Source organism: Rhinoderma darwinii, chromosome 1 (assembly GCF_050947455.1).
Source record: "Rhinoderma darwinii isolate aRhiDar2 chromosome 1, aRhiDar2.hap1, whole genome shotgun sequence".
In the NCBI taxonomy this organism is placed as follows: domain Eukaryota; kingdom Metazoa; phylum Chordata; class Amphibia; order Anura; family Rhinodermatidae; genus Rhinoderma; species Rhinoderma darwinii.
The window spans coordinates 68,080,065-68,107,086 of NC_134687.1; the positions used below are offsets into that span (position 1 = coordinate 68,080,065).

General features: G+C 45.2%; 1 protein-coding gene across 1 annotated transcript in view; it reads right to left on the reverse strand.

The window, feature by feature from the left end:
• YIPF7 (Yip1 domain family member 7) overlaps positions 1-27,022 on the reverse strand; it is a 161,814-nt gene that overhangs the window by 131,618 nt on the left and 3,174 nt on the right. Inside the window, exon 2 of the mRNA XM_075849599.1 lies at positions 19,796-19,938. Within this exon, the coding sequence (XP_075705714.1) occupies positions 19,796-19,938 (143 nt within the window). The remainder of the gene's footprint in view (positions 1-19,795; positions 19,939-27,022) is intronic.

Consider the following 27,022-nt stretch of genomic DNA (forward strand, 5'->3'; position numbering starts at 1 on the left):
TCGTGTGAACCCAGCCTTAAAGTGCCTAGGGCAGCACAAACTCTAAACATGGCTCTGTGTATGTTCATGTGTGTATATGTGCAGGTACATCTCTGTGTATTTATGTATATGTATTTGGTGTTTGTATCTTTGTGTATAGTTTCTGTATGCATGGCTGTATGGATTTGTGTGTGTATGTAAGAGCTTGTACATGCCACTTGTGTTCACCTGTGTGTATGTGATTTATATTTGTGAGCTGTGTGTATATGAGTGTGTGTTTGCATGTATGTACTGTATGTATGTATGTATGTATGTATGTATGTATGTATGTATGTGTATATACACTACCGTTAAAAAGTTTAGGGTCACTTAGAAATTTCCTTATTTTTGAAAGAAAAGCACATTTTTTTTCAATGACGATAACATTAAATTAATCAAAAATACACTCTATACATTGTTAATGTGCTAAATGACTATTCTAGCTGCAAACGTCTGGTTTTTAATGCAATATCTACATAGGTGTATAGAGGCCCATTTCCAGCAAACATCACTCCAGTGTTCTAATGGTACATTGTGTTTGCTAACTGTGTTAGAAGGCTAATGGATGATTAGAAAACACTTGAAAACCCTTGTGCAATTATGTTAGCACCGCTGTAAACAGTTTTGCTGTTTAGAGGAGCTATAAAACTGACCTTCCTTTGAGCTAGTTGAGAATCTGGAGCATGACATTTGTGGGTTCGATTAAACTCTCCAAATGGCTAGAGAAAGAGAGCTTTCATGTGAAACTCGACAGTCTATTCTTGTTCTTAGAAATGAAGGCTATTCCATGCGAGAAATTGCCAAGAAACTTAAGATTTCCTACAACGGTGTGTACTACTCCCTTCAGAGGACAGCATAAACAGGCTCTAACTAGAGTAGAAAGAGAAGTGGGAGGCCCCGCTGCACAACTGAGCAACAAGACAAGTACATCAGAGTCTCTAGTTTGAGAAATAGACGCCTCACAGGTCCTCAACTGGCAGCTTCATTAAATAGTACCCGCAAAACGCCAGTGTCAACGTCTACAGTGAAGAGGCGACTCCGGGATGCTGGCCTTCAGGGCAGAGTGGCAAAGAAAAAGCCATATCTGAGACTGGCTAATAAAAGGAAAAGATTAATATGGGCAAAAGCACACAGACATTGGACAGAGGAAGATTGGAAAAAAGTGTTATGGACAGACGAATCGAAGTTTGAGGTGTTTGAATCACACAGAAGAACATTTGTAAGACGCAGAACAACGGAAAAGATGATGGAAGAGTGCCTGACGCTATCTGTCAAGCATGATGGAGGTAATGTGATGGTCTGGGGTTGCTTTGGTGCTGGTAAAGTGGGAGATTTGTACAAGGTAAAAGGGATTTTGAATAAGGAAGGCTATTACTCCATTTTGCAACGCCATGCCATACCCTGTGGACAGCGCTTGATTGGAGCCAGTTTCATCCTACAACAGGACAATGACCCAAAGCACACCTCCAAATTATGCAAGAACTATTTCGGGAAGAAGCAGGCAGCTGGTATTCTATCTGTAATGGAGTGGCCAGCGCAGTCTAGATCTCAACCCCATAGAGCTGTTGTGGGAGAAGCTTGACCGTATGGTACGCAAGAAGTGCCCATCAAGCCAATCCAACTTGTGGGAGGGGCTTCTGGAAGCATGGGGTGAAATTTCTCCCGATTACCTCAGCAAATTAACAGCTAGAATGCCAAAGGTCTGCAATGCTGTAATTGCTGCAAATGGAGCATTCTTTGACGAAAGCAAAGTTTGAAGGAGAAAATTATTATTTCAAATAAAAATCAATATTTCTAACCTTGTCAATGTCTTGACTATATTTTCTAGTCATTTTGCAACTCATTTGATAAATATAAGTTATGAGTTTTCATGGAAAACACAAAATTGTCTGGGTAACCCCAAACTTTTGAACGGTAGTGTACATGTGCACCTTTGTATATACATGTATGAATGTTATTTATATGTGTGTGTTTGGCTTTGCACTTGTGCTATACTGCCAAGGGTGGTTCTATTCCACATTTTATTTAAAAAAATGTCCATTGTTAGAATGAATTACTTAAAAAGATGAAAATATATTTTACTCAAGAGTCAGGCCCCATGCACACGACCGTGCCCGCAATCACGGCCCGCGATTGCGGGCACGGCCGGCCGCTGACTGACAGACGCATTTTCGGGCCGTGCTCCCATACAAAGTATGGGAGCACGGCCCGCAAAATGCGAAAAAAACGAACATGTTCCATAATTCCTGGAACATTTCCACGGCACTGACACCCTTCCGTAGTGCTACGGAAAGGTGTCAGTGTTCAATGAAAGTGAATGGCTCCGTTTTTGCGGACCCCAATTGCGGTCCGCAAAAACGGAGGTTTTTTGCTGTCGTGTGCATGAGCCCTCAGTCATGAAAGGGTTGACTAAACCCAAAACATCTCTAATAACTGTTGCATTGATTTGAGGCTCTCCATCATTTCATATCAGTTTTTCACATATATCAAGCTGCAGTTGGTTTTATTCACAGATACGGTATAAATCACTGTATGTTTAGCAAACCTGTGCAGCATGTTAATCCGTTGTTCCAACGAAAGCTGCTAAAATGAAATATAAACATGCTGAAGGGTAGATTTTCAGCTGCTGCATTCAGTACATACTATAGTTTATATTTAGTAAATTAATTGCTTATTTTAAATGTACACAGCCATATAATCCAAAGGGGAATTTCTCAAACTAAAGGAAAGCAAGTTAATATAACATTCCGTTAATTCATTGGAATTTTATGCAAGGTAGTTTAATTAGCCTGGTTTTAGCCTACACCATCTTTCTCACGTTACTCCCATCACTGACTGCAAAATAGACACATAATGTAAAAGAACAATGCCAGTAATCAAGAAAGTAACTAGTGGTCCCGGGGTCCCATATCAAAGCTTGGAATAAACTATTCCTAACCCTTCTGTAATTTGCAGCAATATTCAATATCCTTAGTCCTTAGTGGCCAGCACATTTAGTATTTGGTTCCTAGTGGTCAGTGAAACAAACATTTATTTGGTCCCTCGAATTCAGAAAAACTGACCTGATGGACAGTAAAACATGAAGAACTCATTTTCTGTAATTTTTTTGTTCGGTAATTTACCTTCAGTGAGGTTCCTGGTGGTCAGTTATACTTTTAATGTTCTTTAACTAGTGGCCAGTGGAACATGATGGTTATGTTTCTAACCAGAGAAGTGGATCCTTGGTGCCTCGAGCCTGAAAAGGTTGGGAAACTTTGATGTACAGGAAGGCTGTGTGGCATCATCTACAGGGAGGCTGTGTGGCATCATCTACAGGAAGGCTGTGTGGCATCATCTACAGGGAGGCTGTGTGGCATTATCTACATGGAGGCTGTGTGGCATCATCTACAGGGAGGCTGTGTGGCATCATCTACAGGGATTCTATGTGACATCTTCTACAGGGAGGCTGTGTGGCATCATCTACAGGGAGGCTGTGTGGTATCATATACAGGGAGGCTGTGTGGCATCATATACAGGGAGGCCCGAGAACAGCAGGGACCGCGCATGCGCGTTACTGGCTGTATAACACGCATGCACGGTCCCTGCTGTTCTCTCCAGAACAGCACTGACCTTGCATGCGCGTTACTGGCTGCATAACAGAACAGCCCATACACGGCACATCACTAGTGACGTGTCGTATACCCATGGCAGCATCTGGAAACGGGGCCAATTTGGAAACTGTAAGTACATTACAAATGTATTTACATTCACAAGCTCAAAGCATTAACACATGCACGTTTTAACTTGGAAAACACCTTTATTTCATGTTGTGCCTGTAGTTGCTGGCCTCCGGCACGCTGTACTTCACCGGCAGCCGTGACCGCGGGACACTGAAGGCTTGCTGGCGTCTCCCTCCCAGGAGATGCCAGCACACGCGGCTGCACTCTGCTGTTCCTGCCTCTAGGGTGTGCGTGCTCGTCTCCAGTCTTAAAGGACCAACAAATTGTTCACCAACCTATCCCCTTACACCCTGGACTATATAAAGGGCTCTGCCCTTCCACTCCTTGCCTGAGCATTGTTGTTGTTGTCTTCCTATGTTAGTTAACCAAAAGGTCCCTTAGTTGTATCCTATTCCTAGTGTTCCCGTATCCTGCTTCCCGTTTCCAGTATCCAGTAACTGTGTTTGTTCATGAGTAAAAGTGTAGACGCGCTGCCGACATGATAATAATATATGGGGACGAGTGATCGAAGTAACGACCGCTTGTCCCCTTATATAGCTCCTTGTGACAGGAGGAAACGAGTGCTGATCAACCACCTGTCTCGTTGATCGGCGCTCGCTGCACCGGCCAAAATCGGCCGATGTAATAGGGGCTTAGGGTTCGGGATGGATAGGAAGTGGCTGGAGAAAGCTAAGGGGGCATACATAGATAGTGTGTGGTTCAAGCACAGATAGTACAAGAAAAAACAAGCTCTTTTACATTTTGTTTCTACCCTGGCCACCAATAGTGGCAAGGGAGAATTTCACCTGTGCGTTTGATTCCAGGATGACTTGACAGCAATCAGGAATGGGCCTACACTTTGCAGCAAAGAACAGGAAATACAAAGGAACATCCTCTTGTCACGATCTGTGGGTGTGTGGACCCACTAGGCCGCACCGCCGTAGCAGGATGGCAGCTGGCCAAACTACAGTGTACACAATAATACAAAGTCCAGCACAAGGGTATCTGAATAAACCAGACATTCGCAGTGGCTAGGCACAGATGGAACTTCAGATGGCAGATAATGCAAAACGTAGCAGATGATAACAGGCATGGTGTAACACAGCAGGCGTGAAAGGAGGCACAACACGACTCCAACTTCTAAGGCACAGGAACAATGGTAGCACGGGATACAGGATACAGGTAGCAGGGCACGGGTAACAACGGAAATAGGATAACACTAAGGGACCACTTGCAAGACTAACATGGGAATACTAACAACACTCAGGCAATAAGCAAAGGGGCAGGGCCATTCTTATAGTCCAGGGTGATCATGGGCAAATTACTAATTCTAAACATGTGTGCACGCTGGCCCTTTAAGGCCAGGAATGAGCTAGTGCACGCACCCTAGTGGTCACTGTAGGACAGGACAGCCGCATGTGCTGGCATCTTCAGGGAGGTAGATGTCGGCAGGATGAAAGGGGTTTGCGGTCTGCTACCGCGGCCGTTACAGTAACCCCCCCTTACGCCCGCTCTTTATAGGTCCAGACGGAGAGAGGAATTTCTTAATGAGGGTAGGAGCATTGAGGTTCTCTACTGTCTCCCAGGACCTCTCATCTGAATCAAACCCCTTCCAATCCACAAAAAAATAAATCCTTCCTCCTACCCTCTTGAGGTCCAGGATCGCCATTACTTCAAACACATCGGAAAAACCGCTGGGAGCAACTGCAGGGCTAGGAGTTTTAGTGTAACAGTTCAGGACAACAGGCTTCAGGAGGGACACATGAAAGGAGTTGGGGATTTTGAGGGTAGGAGGCAACCGAAGTTTATAGGAGACAGGTTTAACCTGCTGCAGGATCTCAAAAGGTCTGAGGAACCTGGGGGCAAATTTGTATGGAGGGGGCGTAAGAGGGGGGATACTGTAACGTCCGTTGTCACTGAGCACAAACTCCTTCCATCCAGTCGACGCCCTTCTCTCCAGAGATGTCTGCGCATACGGCCGTCCTGTTCCACAGTGACCACCAGGGTGCGCTCGCGAGCTCATTCCAGACTCAAGAAGCCAGAGTGCACACATGTGGGAGATTGAGCTGATTGCTCCCAGAGCATCCTGGGCTATAAGAAGTTCTCAGCCTCTTCCTCCCACGCCTGAGCGTTCTTGTTGTATCCTAAGTTTTTCTTGCAAATAGTCCCCTAGTGTTTCCTGCTCCCAGTGTTCCCTCTTCCTGTATCCTGCAACCTGTATCCTGATCTAGTGCCGTGTTGAGCTGTTGCCGTGCTGTGCTGTACACCACGCCTGTCCTGCTACTCCACGCCTGAAGTATACCTTCTGCCTAGTCCCAGCCAAGCCTGCCTTGCTACTGTCCGAGCTGCCACAGGTACCCCATATGAACTATAGACTCTGACCTGCGCCCTGTTGGCCAGCTGCCATACCGCCAAGGCGATACGGCCCAGTAGGTCTACAAACCCAACGTGATACCCTACTAGAAGCTAGCCACCAAGGCCTTGTTGTTCCAGGTCAGTTCTGCCGTCAGGGAACGGAATTGAATGGTGTACTCGCCCACAGAAGTGTCTCCTTGGTGAAGGGTCAGCAGGGATGCAGCTGCTGAAGAGACTCCCCCAGGTTCCTCAAATACAGTGCGGAAAGTCTATAGAAAACACTGTATGTCACGGATCTCTGTTCCCTGACGTTCCCAGATGGGGTTCGCCCATGCCAGGGCCTTCTCAGTAAGAAGTGAGACTATGAATGCGACCCTTGTGCCATCGGAAGGAAATGCTCTGGCATGTAGACTGAAGTGGATCTGACATTGGTTCAGAAATCCCCTACAGGTCCTTCGTAGTGCGGAGGTGGTGGCAGAGAGAATAGGGAATCGGTGCTGCCAGGAGGTTTAATAGGAGGAACAGCAGGAGCAATAGGAGCAGGTGTCAGGCGTCAGGTTGCGTATCCAGTCGATGTGCAATTATGTTTACACCCTGGAGGAGTTGGTCCTGTCATGACCAGAGGTCTAGCATATCCGCCAGCATGACTTGTAATGTCGTCATGGTCTTGGTTTAACCAGCGGAGTTCATGGCCTGAGCATACTGTCACGATCTGTGGGCGTGTGGACTCACTGGGCCGCACCACCTTAGCGGGATGGAAGCTGGCCAAACTACAGTGTACCCAATAATACAAAGTCCAGCACAAGGGTACCTGAATAGTCCAGGAAGTCGCAGTGGCTAGGTACAGATGGAACTTCAGACGGCAGATGATGCAAAGCGTGGCAGATGACACCAGGCGGGGTGTAACACAGCAGGCGTGACTGGAGGCACAACACGACTCCAACTTCTAAGGCGCAGGAACAATGGTAGCACAGGATACAGGTATCAGGGCACGGGCAACAACGGGAACAGGATAACACCAAGGGACCACTTGCAAGACTAACATGGGAATACTAACAACGCTCAGGCAATGGGCAAAGGGGCAGGGCGCTTCTTATAGTCCAGGGTGATCATGGGCTAATTACTAATTCTAAAAATGTGTGCACGCTGGCCCTTGAAGGCCGAGAATGAGCTCGAGCGTGCACCCTAATGGTCACTGCAGGACAGGACGGCCGCATGTGCTGGCATCTTCGGGGAGGAAGACGTCGGCAGGATGAAAGGGGTCTGCGGTCTGCTACCGCGGCCGTTACACCTCTTTAAGGGTTTTCAGGAGAAACTTTAGCCATGGCAAGGATACAGTTTCGCTCAATGATGTATACCGGGTCCTCATGGAGAAAATCAAGCAGATCAAAGGATCTAGAAAGAACATTCGCTCTGCAACTCTTGTTAGCCAGGTGATAGGTAAAGAGGTAATTAAATTATGAAAACAGTGCCCAACGTGTGTGACGTAGATTAAGCTTACGGACAGACTGAAGATATTTTAGGTTCTTGTGGTCGGTGAAAAAGGTGACTTAGAAATTGGCACTCTCCATAAGTTGCCACTCCTCCAAGCTTTACCATCAGCAGCTCGCGATCTCTGATGGATTAATTACTTTCCGCAGGAGATAATTTCTTGAAGCAGAATCCGCATGGAGTGTATTCATACTCTTTCAGACTGCTGTGAGACAAACGCTCCTAATCCTATTGAGAAGGCATCAACCTCAAGGAAAAATAGCCTGTCAGAATCTAGGTGGTGGAGAACTGGCACAGAAACGAAGCAGGACCTGTGATAATCAAGGCTTGAACTGAAGAAGTTGGCCAGACTCTAAAATTTGCTCTGATCCGAGTTAAATCAAGAGGAAACTCAATCTGGGAGTAGTTTCAGATGAATTGTTGGTAATATTTGGTAAACCCAAGAAATCTCTGAAAGCCCTTGAAGCCTACTGGTTGAGGTCAATTCTCGATAAAAGCTACCGTGTCTGGGTGTCTTCGAAGATCCCCTGCGGAGATGATGTAGTAAAGGAAGGTAAGCTCTTTTCCCCTGACAAACATTCTCCTGTTTCGCATAATAAGTCATTGTAAAACTGAATGGACATGTCAATAGTGGGTCTTCAAATCCTTGGAGTAGATAAGAATTTCTTTAAGGTAGACCAATACATAATGATACAGGATGTCCCGGAATATTTAGTTGACAATCTATTGAAACACTTCTGGGGCATTGTAGAGACTGAATGGCATTATTAAATACACCTAGTGCCTGTCACGAGTGTTGAAGGCAGTTTTCCACTCGTCTCCATGCATGATCTGAATTAAATTATAGGCTCCTAGGAAATCAAATTTAGAGAAGTAGCAAGATCTTTTGATGCAATCAAACACTTCAGAGGTCAATGGAAGCAGATATTTGTTTCTCATCGCTATTTTATTCAGTCCACATTAGTGAATGCAAGTCCTCAGTGTAATGTTCATGGGGAATGTGGACCCACTGGGCTACTCCGCGTAAGGGTATGTGCACACGATGAGAGGCTTTTACGGCTGAAATTACAGACTGTTTTCAGGAGAAAACAGCTGCCTCGTTTCAGCCGTAAAAGCTCCTCCTCGTATTATGCGAGGCGTCTGTGACGCTCGTAAATCTTGAGCTGCTCTTCATTGAGTTCAATGAAGAATGGCTCAAATTACGTTGCAAAGAAGTGCCCTGCACTTCTTTGCCGAGGCAGTCAATTTACGCGTCGTCGTTTGACAGCTGTCAAACGACGACGCGTAAATTACAGGTCGTCTGCACAATACGTCGGCAAACCCATTCAAATGAATGGGCAGATGTTTGCCGATGTATTGTAGCCCTATTTTCAGGCGTAAATCGAGGCATAATACGACTCGTTTACGCCTGAAAATAAGTCGTGTGAACCCAGCCTAACGAAGTAGCTGCTGGCCAGACAATTATATAGTAGTCACTGGTAAATGGTACCTTGATGGCAGGCTAGTGCCAGATTACTGGAAACTGGTTTGTGCTGGATTAATGGAAGCTGTCTTGTGCTGGATTATCGGAAGCTGTCTTGTGCCAGATTATCGGAAACTGGTTTGTGCCGGATTACCAGAAGATGGTTTGTGCCGGATTACAGGAAGCTGTTTAGTGCCGGATTACCGAAAACTGGCTTGTCCCGGATTAACGGAAACTGGTTTATGCCGGATTATCGGAAGCTGGTTTGTGCTGGATTATTGGAAGCTGGTTTGTGCTGGATTAACGGAAACTGGCTGGTATCAGACTCTCGCAAACTGAAGTCGTCACGGATACTGGGGTCGTCACGGACACTGGAGTCGTCATGGACACTGAACGCGGATACAGGACTTGACACGGACACAGGACACAAGATACGGGACTGGACACGGATACTGGATAGTCACAGACACAGGTTTCAGGGAACTTGAAACGGAAACTACGCAGACTAACTCTGGGTTGACCATTTACAGAAGCTACCACTAGAGGTTTCTTCAGAGAAGTTGTGGGAAAGAGGAGATGGTCTACTAAGGCCTGGTGAATGACGTTTGCAGCCGCTCCAGAGTCCAGATAAGCAGAAACAGAATGTGATTCTTCACCTGAGGTGATTGTTACAGGAATTGAGAGTTTAGGAGAGAATTTTGCAGAAGGCATCGGTCCACCTAGGGTAGTCTCTCCTATCAACCCTAGGTACTGGAGTTTCCCGGCTTCTGGAGACATTGGTGCAGCCACAGTACATACATAAATTAGCAGAACGTCTGTGCTGCTGCTCCTGGTCAGACAGTCTACCTGCATGTATTCTTTAAGAACGACAGCAGAATTAGGTAGCAGGGGTTGCTGAAAATTAGGTGCCAGTCTAGGACCTTCTCTCTCAGAGAACCTCCTGGGAGTGCTCTTGGGAACCTCATGTCAATTCATGTCACCAGAAGAATCAGGGCATCCAGGGTAGAAGGGAGATCACGACCCGCCAGTTAATCCTTGACTTTACTGGCTAATCCCAACCAGATGTTTTCCACCAACGCCTTGTTGTTCCAAGCGAGCTGGGATGCCAGAGTGTGGAACTGTATTGCGTTCTCTCCTACCATAGATTCCCCTTTGTGGAGTGTCAGAAGCGAAACAGTGGCTGAAGACGTACGGCCTGGTTACTCAAAGATGGTACGGAAGGTGTCCAGGAAGAGCTGCAGACTAGTGGACTCCAGTCCTTCACGTTCCCAGAGGGGATGAGCCCATGCCAAGGCCTTACCAGACAACAGGGAGACGTTATTGTCTGGTCTGACGGAAACAGATGGGAATGCAATTTAAAGTGGATTTCACATTGCTTGAGGAAGCCTCGACTGGTTTTGGAGTCCCCATCATAGCGAGGTGGAAGTGGCAACTGAATTCCGGCTATGGAGCGGACTGGAACTATGGCTGGCTGAGGTATAGATGGAGCTACAGCTTGTGGAGCTGCTAAAGTAGGAACAGGAGCGATATCCAGGCAACTGGCGATGGTAATCGGAGATCTCGCATATTATCTTGAATCACTTGCATCGCCGTTTTGAGTATGCCAGTGGGGTTCATGGCCTGAGCAAATTGTAACATCTGGACACGGATACAGGGCTTGACACGAACACAGGACACAAGATACAGGACTGGACACAGGTTTCAGGGAACTGGAAACGGAACCTATGCAGACTAACTCTGGGTTACAGTGCTCAGGCACTGAGGAAGTCGGCAGAGTTCCTTAAAAAGTCCAGGGTGTGCTGGGATAGGCTGGGAGCAGTATTCCTGGTGTGCGCACTCGCCCCCACTCTTAATGGGCTCTACAGGCATAGGGTGGGGAAGGTGGAGAGAGCAGAGCGCGCCGGTGTCCCAGAGCAGAGAGATGCCGTCGCTGAGGACAGGTAAGCCGGTGGCCGCTCAGAGAGTTGTTGTTTTTTTAACAAGGAGTTTTGGATAAACTCTCTCTATAAATTCACTTGTATGTATGCAGACATTGCTTCAGTTTTGGGTAGAGATAGTAGTTACACCCAACCTCTGGGAGGTTTGTGGCCAGGAAAAAAAGTTTTCGTTTTAAGGGTATGTTTAAGGGTATGTTCACATGCACAAGTAAAAACGGCTGAAAATTATGGAGCTGTTTTCGGAGAAAACAGCCCCTGATTTTAAGATGTTTTGGTAGCTGAAAACGTTTCTTTATTAGGCGTTGTTTCCAGACGTTTTTGGAGCGGTTTTCCCATTGACACAATATAAAACAGCTCCAAAAACGGCTCAAGAAGTGACATGCTCCTTTTTACGGGCTGTTTTTTTAAGGGCCGTTTTTAAAATGGCGGCTTAAAAAAACGCCCCGTCTCAACGAAACGCAATATTTCCAATTGATTTCAATGGGCAGATGTTTGTAGGCTAGCGTTTTTGAGGCGTTTATGCCACGAAATACGCCTGAAAACACATTGTGTGAAAAAACCCTAAGGATGATGCTCTGGAAGAGTCTCTGCTTTATATTTTGAAAAAATATCCACAAAATCCTGGGACCGGGGTGGACTTCTGCACATCAGAAAGTCCCTCAGCAGTAGTTTGTCTGGTGGACCATTCTCTGACTGGTGAGTAGTGTTTCAGCAAGGACAGTCCAAGCAGTCCTTGAGTGCTGGAATGTTGAAGCGTCAGGAAGGAAATTTCTGTGGAGAACCCCAACTTTGATCCGAATGGGAACTGTCCAGTAGCAGACATAACCCTGAGAGATGAGTGAAACATTTACAGATGTGAGTCTCAGGGGTCTTTTGGAGAAACAAGAGAGGATTTTGAAACTTTAGAGACAGAGAATTTTCAAGAAAGTTACCAGCAGCTCTCCTCTAGGCCTTGGAGTTTTCTGACTTTGGGAGATGGACCTTAAAATTTACACAGTTGACCCTTTTTTCCGCAATACAGACAAAGACCTTGCATCAACCAACGGGTTGTTTTCTCCAACTGCATGGATTCCTCTATTACTGTGGCTAGAGGATTGCTCAATCAAATTCCCACTCTGGTAGCCAAATAAATCAAATTGTCCAGAGCTGAAGGAAGATCAGGGCCCACAATTTAAACTTATACATGGTCCAACAACCCCTCATAGAAGGCTGCAACCAGGGCTTTGTTGTTCCAAGCGAGTTCCGATGCTAGGGTGAGAAACTTGATGGCACATTGACCAACTGTAGACACTGTATGTTCAGACAAAAAAGAGCCAGAGAAGTACGCCCGGGTTCCTCAAAGGCTATCCAAATGGTGACTAGGAAGGTGAAAGAGGACGACACAAACGGATTTTTGCGTTTCCACAATGGAGATGTCCAAGCCAGAGCCTCTCCCGCAAAACAAGGAAATCACGTAGGCCACTTTAGCTCTATCCAAACAGAACTGTTGTGGACAATCATACATTGGTTGGTGAAAACTTAACAGGCCTTCCCATACCCATGAAATCATGGAGAAGCTTGAATATGTAGCAGAGGCATCAAGTTGGAAGACACTGGTGGCATAGTCGCAACGGCATTCAGCTGGGTCACAGAGGGTGAGACATAGTAGTTGCTGAGCTTCCAGATGGGAAATAATTTTTTATAGCGCTCACATAATTTCTAGTTTACAGGCACCTTGCTGGGACACCTCGCCAGCAAGTTCACAAACGTCCACCGGCAATGAAATAGATATAGCATTGCATTTGGGATCCATGACCTGTGAATTCTGTTATGTTTCTCACCAGAGAAGAGGATCCTTTGAGCAGCAATTGGCTTTTTGCTAATCGACAGGCATTTCGGTACTCATGAAGTCGGGAAGGAGCTGGAACATGCAGCGGAGCGATAAACAAACGATAAAAATATTGCAGCTTCTAGTCCCCTAGTGGGGCAAAAAAAAAGAAGGAAATTTATGATCAATAAAATTTAACAAAATAAAAAGGGCCCCTAGTAAAAAAAACAACACTTTTTTTTATATAAAAAAATAAAGATTCAAAGTGAAATTTACACATGTGTATCTGTGTACTATGTATGTATATGTGTGTGTGTGTGTATATATATATATATATATATATATATATATAAAAATATATGTATATACATATATATATATATATATATATATATATATATATATATATATATATATAAATATATATATATATATACACACATATACACAAACGCAAATGATCAGCACTCAATGTCCAAAATTCACCATGTAAATGGGTGCAAGCGGGTAATCCTGATCCACGGATTATAGATAAAAATAGAAGAAATCCCACAGCACACCGAAGTAATCAAAAAGAGTGGTTAATTCAGCCAACACAGCCGCAACGTTTCTGTCCTGCTATGGGACCTTTTTCAAGGATGCTGTGGGATTTCTTCTATTTATATATATATATATATATATATATATAGATGTAGATATATATATATATATGTGTATATATATGTATATATACACTACCGTTCAAAAGTTTGGGGTCACCCAGACAATTTTGTGTTTTCCATGAAAATTCACATTTATATTTATCAAATGAGTTGCAAGATGACTAGAAAATATAGTCAAGACATTGACAAGGTTAGAAATAATGATTTTTTATTTGAAATAATAATTTTCTCCTTCAAACTTTGCTTTCGTCAAAGAATGCTCCATTTGCAGCAATTACAGCATTGCAGACCTTTGGCATTCTAGCTGTTAATTAGCTGAGGTAATCGGGAGAAATTTCACCCCATGCTTCCAGAAGCCCCTCCCACAAGTTGGATTGGCTTGATAGGCACTTCTAGTGTACCATACGGTCAAGCTGCTCCCACAAAAGCTCTATGGGGTTGAGATCTGGTGACTGCGCTGGCCACTCCATTACAGATAGAATACCAGCTGCCTGCTTCTTCCCGAAATAGTTCTTGCATAATTTGGGGTTGTGCTTTCGGTCATTGTCCTGTTGTAGGATGAAATTGGCTCCAATCAAGCGCTGTCCACAGGGTATGGCATGGCGTTGCAAAATGGAGTGATAGCCTTCCTTATTCAAAATCCCTTTTACCTTGTACAAATCTCCCACTTTACCAGCACCAAAGCAACCCCAGACCATCACATTACCTCCACCATGCTTCACAGATGCCGTCAGGCACTCTTCCAGCATCTTTTCAGTTGTTCTGCATCTCACAAATGTTCTTCTGTGTGATCCAAACACCTCAAACTTCGATTCGTCTGTCCATAACACTTTTTTCCAATCTTCCTCTGTCCAATGTCTGTGTGCCTTTGCCCATATTAATCTTTTCCTTTTATTAGCCAGTCTCAGATATGGCTTTTTCTTTGCCACTCTGCCCTGAAGGTCAGCATCCCAGAGTCGCCTCTTCACTGTAGACGTTGACACGGGTACTATTTAATGAAGCTGCCAGTTGAGGACCTGTGAGGCGTCTATTTCTCAAACTAGAGACTCTAATGTACTTGTCTTGTTGCTCAGTTGTGCAGCGGGGCCTCCCACTTCTCTTTCTACTCTGGTTAGAGCCTGTTTGTGCTGTCCTCTGAAGGGAGTAGTACACACCGTTGTAGGAAATCTTGTTTCTGGCATGGAATAGCCTTCATTTCTAAGAACAAGAATAGACTGTCCAGTTTCACATGAAAGCTCTCTTTTTCTAGCCATTTTGAGAGTTTAATCGAACCCACAAATGTAATGATCCAGATTCTCAACTAGCTCAAAGGAAGGCCAGTTTTATAGCTCCTCTAAACTGCAAAACTGTTTACAGCGGTGCTAACATAATTGCACAAGGGTTTTCAAGTGTTTTCTAATAATACATTAGCCTTCTAACACAGTTAGCAAACACAATGTACCATTAGAACACTGGAGTGATGGTTGCTGGAAATGGGCCTCTATACACCTATGTAGATATTGCATTAAAAACCAGACGTTTGCAGCTAGAATAGTCATTTAGCACATTAACAATGTATAGAGTGTATTTCTGATTAATTTAATGTTATCCTCATTGAAAAAAACTGTGCTTTTCTTTAAAAAATAAGGACATTTCTAAGTGACCCTAAACTTTTGAACGGTAGTGCATATATATATATATATATATATATATATATATATATATATATATATATATATACACACAGTGAAGGAAATAAGTATCTGATCCCTTGCTGATTTTGTAAGTTTGCCCACTGTCAAAGTCATGAACAGTCTAGAATTTTTAGGCTAGGTTAATTTTACCAGTGAGAGATAGATTATATATAAAAAAATAAAAATAAAATCACATAGTCAAAATTATATATATTTATTTGCATTGTGCACAGAGAAATAAGTATTTGATCCCCTACCAACCATTAAGAGTTCAGCCTCCTCCAGACCAGTTACACGCTCCAAATCAACTTGGTGCCTGCATTAAAGACAGCTGTCTTAAATGGTCACCTGTATAAAGGACTCCTGTCCACAGACTCAATTAATCAGTCTGACTCTAACCTCTACAACATGGGCAAGACCAAAGAGCTTTCTGAGGATGTCAGGGACAAGATCATAGACCAGCACAAGGCTGGAATGGGCTACAAAACCATAAGTAAGACGCTGGGTGAGAAGGAGACAACTGTTGGTGCAATAGTAAGAAAATGGAAGACATACAAAATGACTGTCAATCGACATCGATCTGGGGCTCCATGCAAAATCTCACATCGTGGGGTATCCTTGATCCTGAGGAAGGTGAGAGCTCAGCTGAAAACTACACGGGGGGAACTTGTTAATGATCTCAAGGCAGCTGGGACCAGAGTCACCAAGAAAACCATTGGTAAGACATTACGCCGTAATGGATTAAAATCCTGCAGTGCCCGCAAAGTCCCCCTGCTCAAGAAGGCACATGTACAGGCCAATCTGAAGTTTGCAAATGGACATCTGGATGATTCTGAGAGTAACTGGGAGAAGGTGCTATGGTCAGATGAGACTAAAATTGAGCTCTTTGGCATTAACTCAACTCGCCGTGTTTGGAGGAAGAGAAATGCTGCCTATGACCCAAAGAACACCGTCCCCACTGTCAAGCATGGAGGTGGAAACATTATGTTTTGGGGGTGTTTCTCTGCTAAGGGCACAGGACTACTTCACCGCGTCAATGGGAGAATGGATGGAGCCATGTACCGTCAAATCCTGAGTGACAACCTCCTTCCCTCCACCAGGACATAAAAAATGGCTCGTGGCTGGGTCTTCCAGCACGACAATGACCCGAAACATACAGCCAAGGCAACAAAGGAGTGGCTCAAAAAGAAGCACATTAAGGTCATGGAGTGGCCTAGCCAGTCTCCAGACCTTAATCCCATCGAAAACTTATGAAGGGAGCTGAAGATCCGAGTTGCCAAGTGACAGCCTCAAAATCTTAATGATTTATAGATGATCTGCAAAGAGGAGTGGGCCAAAATTCCATCTAACATGTGTGCAAACCTCATCATCAACTACAAAAAATGTCTGACTGCTGTGCTTGCCAACAAGGGTTTTGCCACAAAGTATTAAGTCTTGTTTGCCAAAGGGATCAAATACTTATTTCTCTGTGCACAATGCAAATAAATATATATAATTTTGACAATGTGATTTTCAGTTTTTTTTTTTTATATAATCTATCTCTCACTGGTAAAATTAACCTAGCCTAAAAATTCTAGACTGTTCATGTCTTTGACAGTGGGCAAACTTACAAAATCAGCAAGGGATCAAATACTTATTTCCTTCACTTTTAAATATAAAAGACTCAGAAGGTTTAGGTAAAGGGTTGGGTGCCGCTTACAAGTGTTAGAGCACCCCCACTCTAAATATCAATTTAAAGGCCAACTTCAGCTTTACACACCGGATTACACCTCGATATCATCACCCAGCCGCCTATATATAAACTAACATAATGGCACATCAGTACACATTACCCCCTGAGGAAGCCAGTTCGGCGAAACGCGCGTCGGGGCGCTATTACTTTGGCCCGCAGTGTGGGACCGTACATACAATCATCATCATGGGTAAGCCTGTCACATAAGTGATCTGCTCTTTGAGTAGATCCCTCTGGATTTACATGTACCTGGGATGTCTTCCATGCCTCTTTTCTTCTCTCTGACTCCAATACTGTCGGTTGTCATTTCTACCTAATATTGTCTTGGAGAGTTAAGGATCCCTAATCCCTTCACCCTGGACACTCACAAATATTTATTGCATTTGGTAGTGAATGCACTAACGTCCAGAGACAGGTGATAATTCTGATACAACGACTATATGTGCTCTAATCAGTACTGTAACACCTTGCCTTTCCTCCCCCCCCCCCTTTTTCCTCTTGACAGACACACTGTCTTTTTGTTTTGTTATGTCATGGATTCCATTCCTTGTAGGATACCCTGAACTACTGTTTTCAATACCCATACTGTTCTTTTAGATCTCCTTGAAGTTTTAATTTCTGTGATCATTGTTGTATGTTCTAATAAAATTTGTACTTTTTCATTATTTGTATGGCCTTTTGACTTCCTGGTTCTATATAAGTTGTTTCCATTATTTCCTTCACTGTAGATGTTGTGAGAGGTTATTATTGCAGAGCAGCAGGCACTATTATTCACAAACATTTATACCAGCCATGCTTATGAAGGGAGGTGCTGACTCATGGGTTAATAGATTACTCTACCAATCCGCGATTGTCTTCAGAAACAGAGGAGACATGTAAATGAATGTGAACAAGGCTAGGGATACACGGCAACTTTGGTCACAACACAGGTCCCATGGCCAAAAAACACAGTGTGCCTCTCTGTGTATCAAAGTCAAAATGGCCACAATGCAACCCGCTGGTTGTCACGACTGGGATCTGACAGTTGCAGTGGCGTAGCTATAGGGGCCCAGAAGCCAGGGGGGCCCGCAGCCTCCTGCACCCCATCAATGAAAAGTTACTATAGTAACTCGGGCATATGTAATAAACTACACGGGCCCCTGTTATTATAGTAAACGACAGTATTTACCCTCCTCTTCCTGGAGCGCATCGGAGGTTCTGACGTCACAGCGCTATGCGCAGCACATAACGTCTTGATGTAGAGGTCACGATGAAGGGGTTGCAGCCGCTCGTAAGAGCGCTGCCTCCCCTTCATTCCGGTCACTTTCTCACACTGAATCGCCGACACGGACGTGTCAGCGATTCACAGTGTGAGCAAGTGAGGGAAATGAGGGGGAAACAACACTCGTATGAGCTCTGCACCCCCTACAAGACAGCTGATTGGCAGGCGTCCCGGGAGTGGGACCCCGACTCATCAGCTATTGATGGCTTATACTGAAGATAGGCCATCAATGCTTAGGGACTGGACAACCTTTAAAGCCTACTGTGTGTTAGGCTTAGATACAGGGCCCCAGCTTATACTACGTAAGAATACTGTCTGCTGGACCCTGTATCTAAGCCTACATTAGGCTTAGATACAGGGTCCAACAAACAGTATCACACATGCACATGGGCCCTGTTCACATCACCGCTGCCCTTCCGTTAGGGGTTCCGTCTGGTTAACCCCTCAACGTAAAGACAAACGGAAACTTTGTCTTCCATATGCATCACCATTGATATCAATGGTGATGGAAACTTTGCTAATGGTTTCCGTTTGTCACCGTTGTGAACGGGTTCCGTTGTTTTTGCGGAATCAATAGTGCAGTCGACAATGCAAAACAACGGAACCCTGCCACAACGGTGACAAACGGAAATCTTTAGAAACGTTTCCGTCACCATTGAGATAAATGGTGAGGGAAACAGAAGCGGAGGTTTTAGTTTGCCTTTCTGTTGAGGGGTTAACCCGACGGAACCCATCAACGGAAGGGCAGAACAGGCCCTTACTAATGTTTTTTTTGTGTTTTTTTTACAGGTTCGGTTGTTGGACTACGTCGGGTTCAAGGACTACTTCGATGATGGCTTTTTTTATTCTCAATAAAATGGTTAATGAGGGTTGTGTGGGGGTGTTTTATTTCCATAAATCTATTTTTTATATGTCCTTGTAATTTTTTTTAAACTTTATTGCTGCCAACTTACTAATGGCCGCAGACAGATTGACAGCGTCCATTACTAAGGTGGGGCTTAGTGTTAGCCAGTGAAAAGGCTAACACTAACCCCCATTATTATCCCGGTACCCACCGCCACCAGGAATGCCAGGAAGAGCTGGGTACGATCCAGTACCCGACCATCTGTAGTGATGGTCGGGCACTGGGGTGACCGCAGGCTGGTATTATTAGGCTGGGAAAGGCCAAAAACAGTGGCCCTTCCCACCCTGGTAATGCTAGCCTGCTGCTGCTGTGTTGCTATAGATATGGTGTCTCATATATATATACACATATTCACACACGCATAATTTTTTTTTTTGGGGGGGGCCACATATGTATTGGGGCTATTCCGCCTGATGTTTTAAGTTCTTAGTGACGCCCCTGGCTGCTAGTGCTGCATTGTTGGATCACTGAGGAGACCCAGCGAAGCAGCAGAAAGCTGCAAGCCATCGGCCCTGAGAAGTTGGGGGGGGGGGCAAGAAGAACCTTTGCATCGGGGCCCATGAGCCTTTAGCTACGCCCCTGGACAGTTGCAAGACATCCAGCGGGTTTGGATTTCTTGTGACTGTCGGGTCGCGGTCACAGCAATCCATGGGTCACAACACGGCCACATTGACTTGCACAACTATTACTGGTGACATCTAAGTGGAATATGTTACGGCAGCTACTATTAAAACAATAACTGAACCCTATGGGCAAAAATATATTCTTATGTGAATCCCGTTAAGTGGTAATTACCTTCTAGCAATGGAGGTTCATCGGCAAAACTGTCATTTGTCTGGAAATTATATGATGGATATAATGGCTCTTCATACACATACCCGGTTTGATCCAGAGGAGAGGTAATAATTCCAGATTGCATAAATTCGGTTTTTCCTGTTCTGTGCAGCAAAATAATCAAGTATAATGGCATCAATAAATACATTTTAACCAGCACGTTCTGAAAGTGCAAAGTCCATACATAAAATCTTATGATATTTCACTTCTACCAAAAGAAGTTGATTATTTTATGGACCGATAAAGAGAGGTCTGCAGAGTGTAACAGTATATTGGTGGTGGGAGGAGTTGTTGAAACATTCATTGTTTACTTCCAGTGGATAAAATTCTGTCCATGGTCATGTGATGGACACACAGGTGTACGACTCGTTACAGTTACATTACGTGTATCCCAGTTGTCTCTTCTAATGATCATGACCATAACATGACATGACCATTGACACAATTGTATCCCCTGGAGGTACAGAATGAATGTTCCTACTGAATAAATATAATTAGAGATCTTGAAAACCGCAAAGAATTAACACAGACCAGTGGCGTAGCTAGCGGGGGACAGGGGCTTGGTTGCACCAGGCCCGCTGAGATGGTGGGGCCCGCCGAGATGTGGGGCCCGCCGCTCTGCCGCCCCCATCATTACCGACACAGACACGCTACAGTATTATTCAATCTAGCAGACACATACTTTTTATTTAAAATTATTTAACTTTTTGAGATAGAGCTGCATTGTATACTATATACAGAGCGGCTGTATCTAGCGCAGAAACCTGAATCCGTCAAGGTCAGCCGGACTGAGGGGTTTAGTGACTGTTATCACATCTAAGTTATGCATTTAGGCTTCGTTCACATCTGTTTCGGGTTTCGTTCATGGGTTCTGTCAGACCTTACCGTCAGGGGTACCCATGAACGGAATCCAAACAGAAACCATAGCTTTCCGTTTGTATCACCACTGATTTCCACTACGCTATTGATTCCGCAGAAAAAACTAAAACTTTACAGAACAAAGACATACGGGAACCATTAGCAACGGAAGCGTTACCGTTGAAATCAATGGTAACGCAAACGGAAAGCTATGGTTTCTGTTTGGTTTCCGTTTGGTTTCTGTTCATGGGTTCCGCTAACGGAAAGATGTGACAGAACCCATGATCGGAACCCCGACGCAAATGTGAACGAAACCTTAGATGTGATCGGTAACAGCTCGATCCTTCGTGTTACATGCGTTGGGGGGGCCCACTCAGATATGTTTTGCCCCCCCATGCTAAACCCCCAGCTATGCCGACAGTATATTGGAAAATTTTTATCTATACAAAAAATAACAGATGAGAACTGGAAAACCCCTTTAAATAGGAACCACAATAAGTCCATGCATAGAGGAATCTCTCTTCACTAAAATGTATAATCCAACGTAACGTTTCGGTGGACCTCCCTGTAACGTCCGTGGTTGCTGACCACAAACTCCTTTCATCCTGCCGGTGCCTTTGTCTCCAGAGATGCCAGCACATGCGGCCGTCCTGTTCCACAGTGACCACTAGGGTGCACGTGCGAGCTCGGTCCAGCCTTAAAGAGCCAGAGCGCACACATGTGTGAGATTGAGCTGATTTCTCCCAGATCACCCTGGACTATAAGAAGGGCCCTGCCAGTTCCTTCATTGCCTGAGTGTTGTTTGTACCTACCCGTGTCAGTCTTTGCAAATGGTCCCTTGAGTTTTCTCCTGTTCCCAGTGTTCCCGCTCCTGCTACCTGTATCCTGTATCCCGTGCTTCCGTGTTCCTGTGCTGTACAGAGTCGGAGTCGTGTTGTGCTGCCTGCTACACCCGCTGTGTTTCACCGTACCTGTTGTCTGTCTGCTGCCAGAGTTCCATCCGAGCCTAAACCATCACTACTGTCTGAATTGCCGCAGGTACCTTTATCCGAACTATAGACATTGACTTTGTACCCTGTTAGGCCAGCTGCTATACCGCTACAGTGGTACGGACCAGTGGGTCCACATACCCACAGATTGTGACAGTTCGCTCAGGCCATGGACCCCGCTGGTCAATCCAAGACCATGACGACGTTACAGATGATGCGGGCGGATATGCTAGACCTCCGGTCTCAACAGGACCAACTCCACCAGGCATTGAACATTATTTCACATCGGCTGGATAGGCAAGCTGCCGTTTCTCCTACTACACCTCCTGGCAGTACAGATCTTCCGACTACACCTCCTGGCAGTGCTGATTCCCGTTTTTTGTCTGCTGCTACCTCATTGCTATGATAGAGATTTGAGGACCTGCAGGGGATTTTTGAACCAGTGCCAGATCCACTTCAGTCTGTATGCAAGAGTATTTTTTTTCTGACGGCGCAAGGGGCGTTTTCATCATCTCTCTCCTCACTGGCAGGGCACTAGCATGGGCGAACCCTATCTGGGAGCGACAAGGACCAGAGACCCGTGATTTCCAGGGGTTCCTACGGACATTTCCTATGGTATTTGAGGAACCTGGAGGAGTCTAGTCGGCAGCCGCCTCCTTGCTGAACCTTCGTCAGGGAGACACTTCCATGGGCGAGAACGCCATTCACTTCCGGACCCTAGCGGGGGAGTTGTTATGGAACAACGAGGCCTTGGTGGCAACAGTTTGGCAGGGACTGTCCACCGAGATTAAGGACGAGCTTGCCGCCCGAGATCTGCCATCTACCCTGGATGATCTCATTCTTCTGGCCGCCCGGATCAACATAAGAATACAAGAATGGTTCCAAGAGGCTCGTTGGGAGGGAGGACTCCCTAGTCCGGCTCCCACATTTCAGCAACCCCTGCTGTCCTCATCAGCTGTTCTACCTAAGGAGTCTCTGAAGATGGACCATCTCAAACTGTCTATCCAGGAGAGACAACGCAGACGCACTTCGGGACTCTGTCTGTAATGCGGCCTCGGAGGCCATCTTGTGCATCTGTGCCCCCAAAAGCTCCAGAACCTAGGGTTGATTGGAGAGACAACTTTGGGTGAGGAGGGACCTTCTTCCAAATTGTACATCCCCGTGACCATAGTGTCCGGTGAGAAGACGCACCGGGTCTCTGACTATCTGGACTCTGGATACGCAGCTAACTTTATTCAAAAAGACCTGGTGGATCTTCTTCAGTTGCCTACAACCTCTCTGGAGAGGCCTTTGATCATTGCCTCGGTGAATGGACTGCTTCTGCCAGACCTGATTGTAGCTGTGCCCAAACCACTGAAGTTCCAAGTGGGAGCCCTTCATTCCAAGCTCATCTAGTTTTTTGTCCTGTCCAAAGCCGTCAACCCAGTGCCGCTGGGTCTGCACTGGCTCCGACTACATGCCCCAGTTCTGGACTGGAATTCTGGAGAGGTTCTCCAGTGGGGTTCCAGGTGCCTCTACCGCTGCCTGGCGCGAATCCATTGCCTGGTACAGATTCGTTCGGCTCAGTCTCCCCAGTCTCAGTCATTGGCAGGATTGCCTTCTCACTACTCGCAGTTTGCGGATGTCTTTAGCAAGAGGGAGGCTGAGACGCCGCCTCCACACCGGGCGTATGACTGTCCTATTGATCTGGTTCCTAACGCATCCCTTCCCGGTGGAAGGGTATACCCTCTCTCCTTGCCAGAGAATCAGTCTATGTCCGCCTATATTAAGGAGAATTTGGAGAAGGGTTTCATATGGAAATCCACCTCCCCAGCCGGGGCTGGGTTTTTCTTAGTCAAAAAGAGGGACGGATCCCTTCGACCCTGCCTCGACTACAGGGGTCTGAACCAGATCACAGTAAAAAATAGATATCCGTTGCCATTGATTTAAGAACTGTTTGATCGCATACGAGGAGCAAAAAATTTTTTCAAAGCTCGACCTGCGGGGGGCTTACAACCTAATCTGGATTCACCAGGGTGATGAATGGAAGACGGCATTTAACACTCGAGATGGGCACTATGAATACCTGGTAATGCCCTCCGGTCTGTGTAACGCTCCCGTGGTCCCGTGTGTAACGCTCCCTGGCCTGCTGCAGCCGCTGCCTGTGCCCAATGCTCAATGGCAGCATACTGCAATGGACTTTGTCACCGATCTGCCACCCTCTGCTGGATGCAGTATGGTCTGGGTGGTGGTTGGCCGATTCTCAAAAATGGCTCATTTTGTTCCGCTGACCGGCCTACCTTCTGCTTCTCGAATGGCCAACCTCTTCATCCAACACATCTTTCTCCTACATGGCCTACCTCTGCATATCGTGTCTGATTGGGGCGTTCAGTTCACCTCAAAGTTCTGGAGAGCACTCTGTAAACGCCTCGATATAAAGTTGGACTTTTCCTTAGCCTACCACCCCCAGTCCAATGGCCAAGTTGAGAGGATCAATCAGATCATTGAGAACTACTTACGACACTTCATCTCCAGGCAGCATGATGACTGGGTGCAGCTTCTTCCTTGGGTCGAGTTCTCCTATAACAACCACACAAGTAAGTCCACCGCCTCCGCACCGTTCTTTATAGTCTATGACCAAAATCCACATATTCCTCTCCCTGTGTCTGCTTTGTCCCAGGTGCCTGCAGATGACTCTGCATTTCAGGACTTCCTACAAATCTGGCAGCAAGCCCGGTCCTCTATTCTGCTGGCGGTTACGAGAAGAGAGCCGCCTCAGTTTCTTCTGGGTACCAAGGTCTAGCTGTCCTCAAGAAATATCAAGAAATATCCGTCTGAGGGTGCTGTCATGCAATTTCGCTCCCAAGTTCCTCGGACCCTTTGAGATCCTGCAGCGGATCAACGCAGTTTCTTATAAGCTTCGGCTGCCTGCTAACCTCTGGATCCCCTCTGGTCCTGAACCGCTACTCCAAGACTCTTAGCCTTGTAGTTGCCCCCAGCGGTTCTGCTGAGATATTTGAGGTTAAGGAGATCCTGGACACCAAAAAAGTAAGAGGAAGACCCTTTTATTTAGTAGATTGGAAGGGGTTTGGTCCAGGGGAGAGGTCCTGGGAGCCAGAAGAGAATCTCAATGCTCCTACCCTCATTGAAAAGTTTCTCTCTCGTTCTGGTCCCAAGAAGGGGAGGGATACTGTAATGTCCGTGGTCGCTGATCACGGACTCCTCTCATCCTACCGACGTCTTTCTCTCCAGAAATGCCAGCTCATGCGGCCGTCCTGTTCCACAGTGACCACTAGGGTGCGCACATGAGCTCAGTCCAGCCTTAAAGGGCCAGAGCGCACACATGTGTGAGATTGAGCTGATTGCTCCCAGATCACCCTGGAGTAGAAGAAGGGCCCTGCCACTTCCTTCATTGCCTGAGCGATGTTTGTACCTACCCGTGTCCGTCTTTGCAAATGTTCCCCTGAGTGTTCTACAGTTCCCAGTGTTCCCGTTCCTGCTACCTGTATCCTGTATCCCGTTCTTCCATGTTCCTGCGCTGTACAGAGTTGGAGTCGTGTTGTGTCGCCTGCTACACCCGCTGTGTTTCACCGTACCTGTTGTCTGCCTGATGCCAGAGTTCCATCCGAGCCTAAACCATTGCTACTGTCTGAATTGCCACGGGTACCTTTATCCGAACTATAGACATTGACTTTGTACCCTGTTTGGCCAGCTGATAAATACCGCTACGGCGGTACGGCCCAGTGGGTCCATATACCCACAGATCGTGACACTCCCCCTTACTCAAACATCCATAGCGCATTCTCTAGGTAGATAAAATAACCAAAGCCACATGATAGCAACCACTTATAAAAAAAAGCATAAAGCCTAAAATTAACATATACAACATTGATATAGTCCCTAGTATAATAATAAGTATTTCAATATTAGATACAATATAAATAGCCTTAAAGTAAGCAACAATGGTCTATATAATATAAAAATAGAACATTAATCTTAAGTAAAATTAAACGATATGGAATAAGATTTCGTCTGTTATATCGCTTGGTGGATGCATGTGCAGATCGTAACATGCATCAACTAGAACACCATTAAAACACACTAAAATTTCAGGTTTCATTAAGAACTTTAGGACTAAGTGTGCCCATCTGGTAAAACCTTACGTTGGAGTAACCAGATTTTTAATTGCTCCTCGTCGGCACCTTAAATAATGCACTATCCTAAATTAAATACTTTATGGCCAGCATAAAACTTTTTGTTTTGTTTGGTCTCATTACAAAATTTAGTTTTTTACACCGACCTTTGTTCCTTCATAAACTTTGCAACAAGGGTAATTCAACATGTAGATTAAATTTTTTATTTACAGTTATAGTTATCCTTGATAAAAATTTTATTGCCTTGTGTTGGGTGACATACAAAATGCCCTTTGAAATCGAGAAGTATTTTTGACATGCCATACATGGAAACATTTTTAAAAAAAAAAGATTGTCTAGACATTTTATTTGGTTTCAAATTGGCTCTTACCACCTGATTTATAAACAATTGACATTTCATATAAACAAATTATTGGCAATCACAAAAGGCAGAACCAAATTTGGGTTCATGTCAGAGCATACCCCAATATTTTGAGATGGTTTGATTAAATTGACATGATTATCATAGCTTGAAATAAACAGTGACCTATTATTACTTTTATTTGTAGATTTCTTTACCTCTTCTCATGTTATCTCATATCTTACCCATTTTTCAGACCTCATCTTTAGGATATCCCTGAGTGGCAAATTTTTCTACCATCGCCTCCATGTTTAATTTACAATGATCATCTACACTGCAAATTCTGCGTGTTCTCAAAAGTTGACTTTAGGGGATGTCTTTGAAGGTTTGGAGGGCATGAAAGCTATCTTCCATCAAAAGATTCCCTCCAGGGGCGTAGCTAAAGGCTCATGGGCCCCTATGCAAAAGTTCTTATTGGGCCCCCCCCCACGAACTTCTCATGGCCAACAGCCCGCAGCTTTCAGTTGCATCGCTGGGTCTCCTAAGTGACCCAACACTGCAGCACTAGCAGTCAGGGGCATCAATAAAGTCTTAAAATGTCAGCCCCAATACATATGTCCCCCCAAGAAAATATGTGTATGTGTGTGTGTGTGTGTGTGTGCGCGCGATTAGATAAAGTGGCTCAGCAGACAGTATCACACATGATAGGATTAGATACAGTGGCTCAGCAGAAGAGTATCCCACGTTATAGGATTAGATACAGTGGCTCAGCAGACAGTATCACACATGATTGGATTAGATATTGGGCCCAGCTTGCTGACATTGTGGCTACAGCGCTGGATCAAGGAAAGGTAAGAATAATAATTGT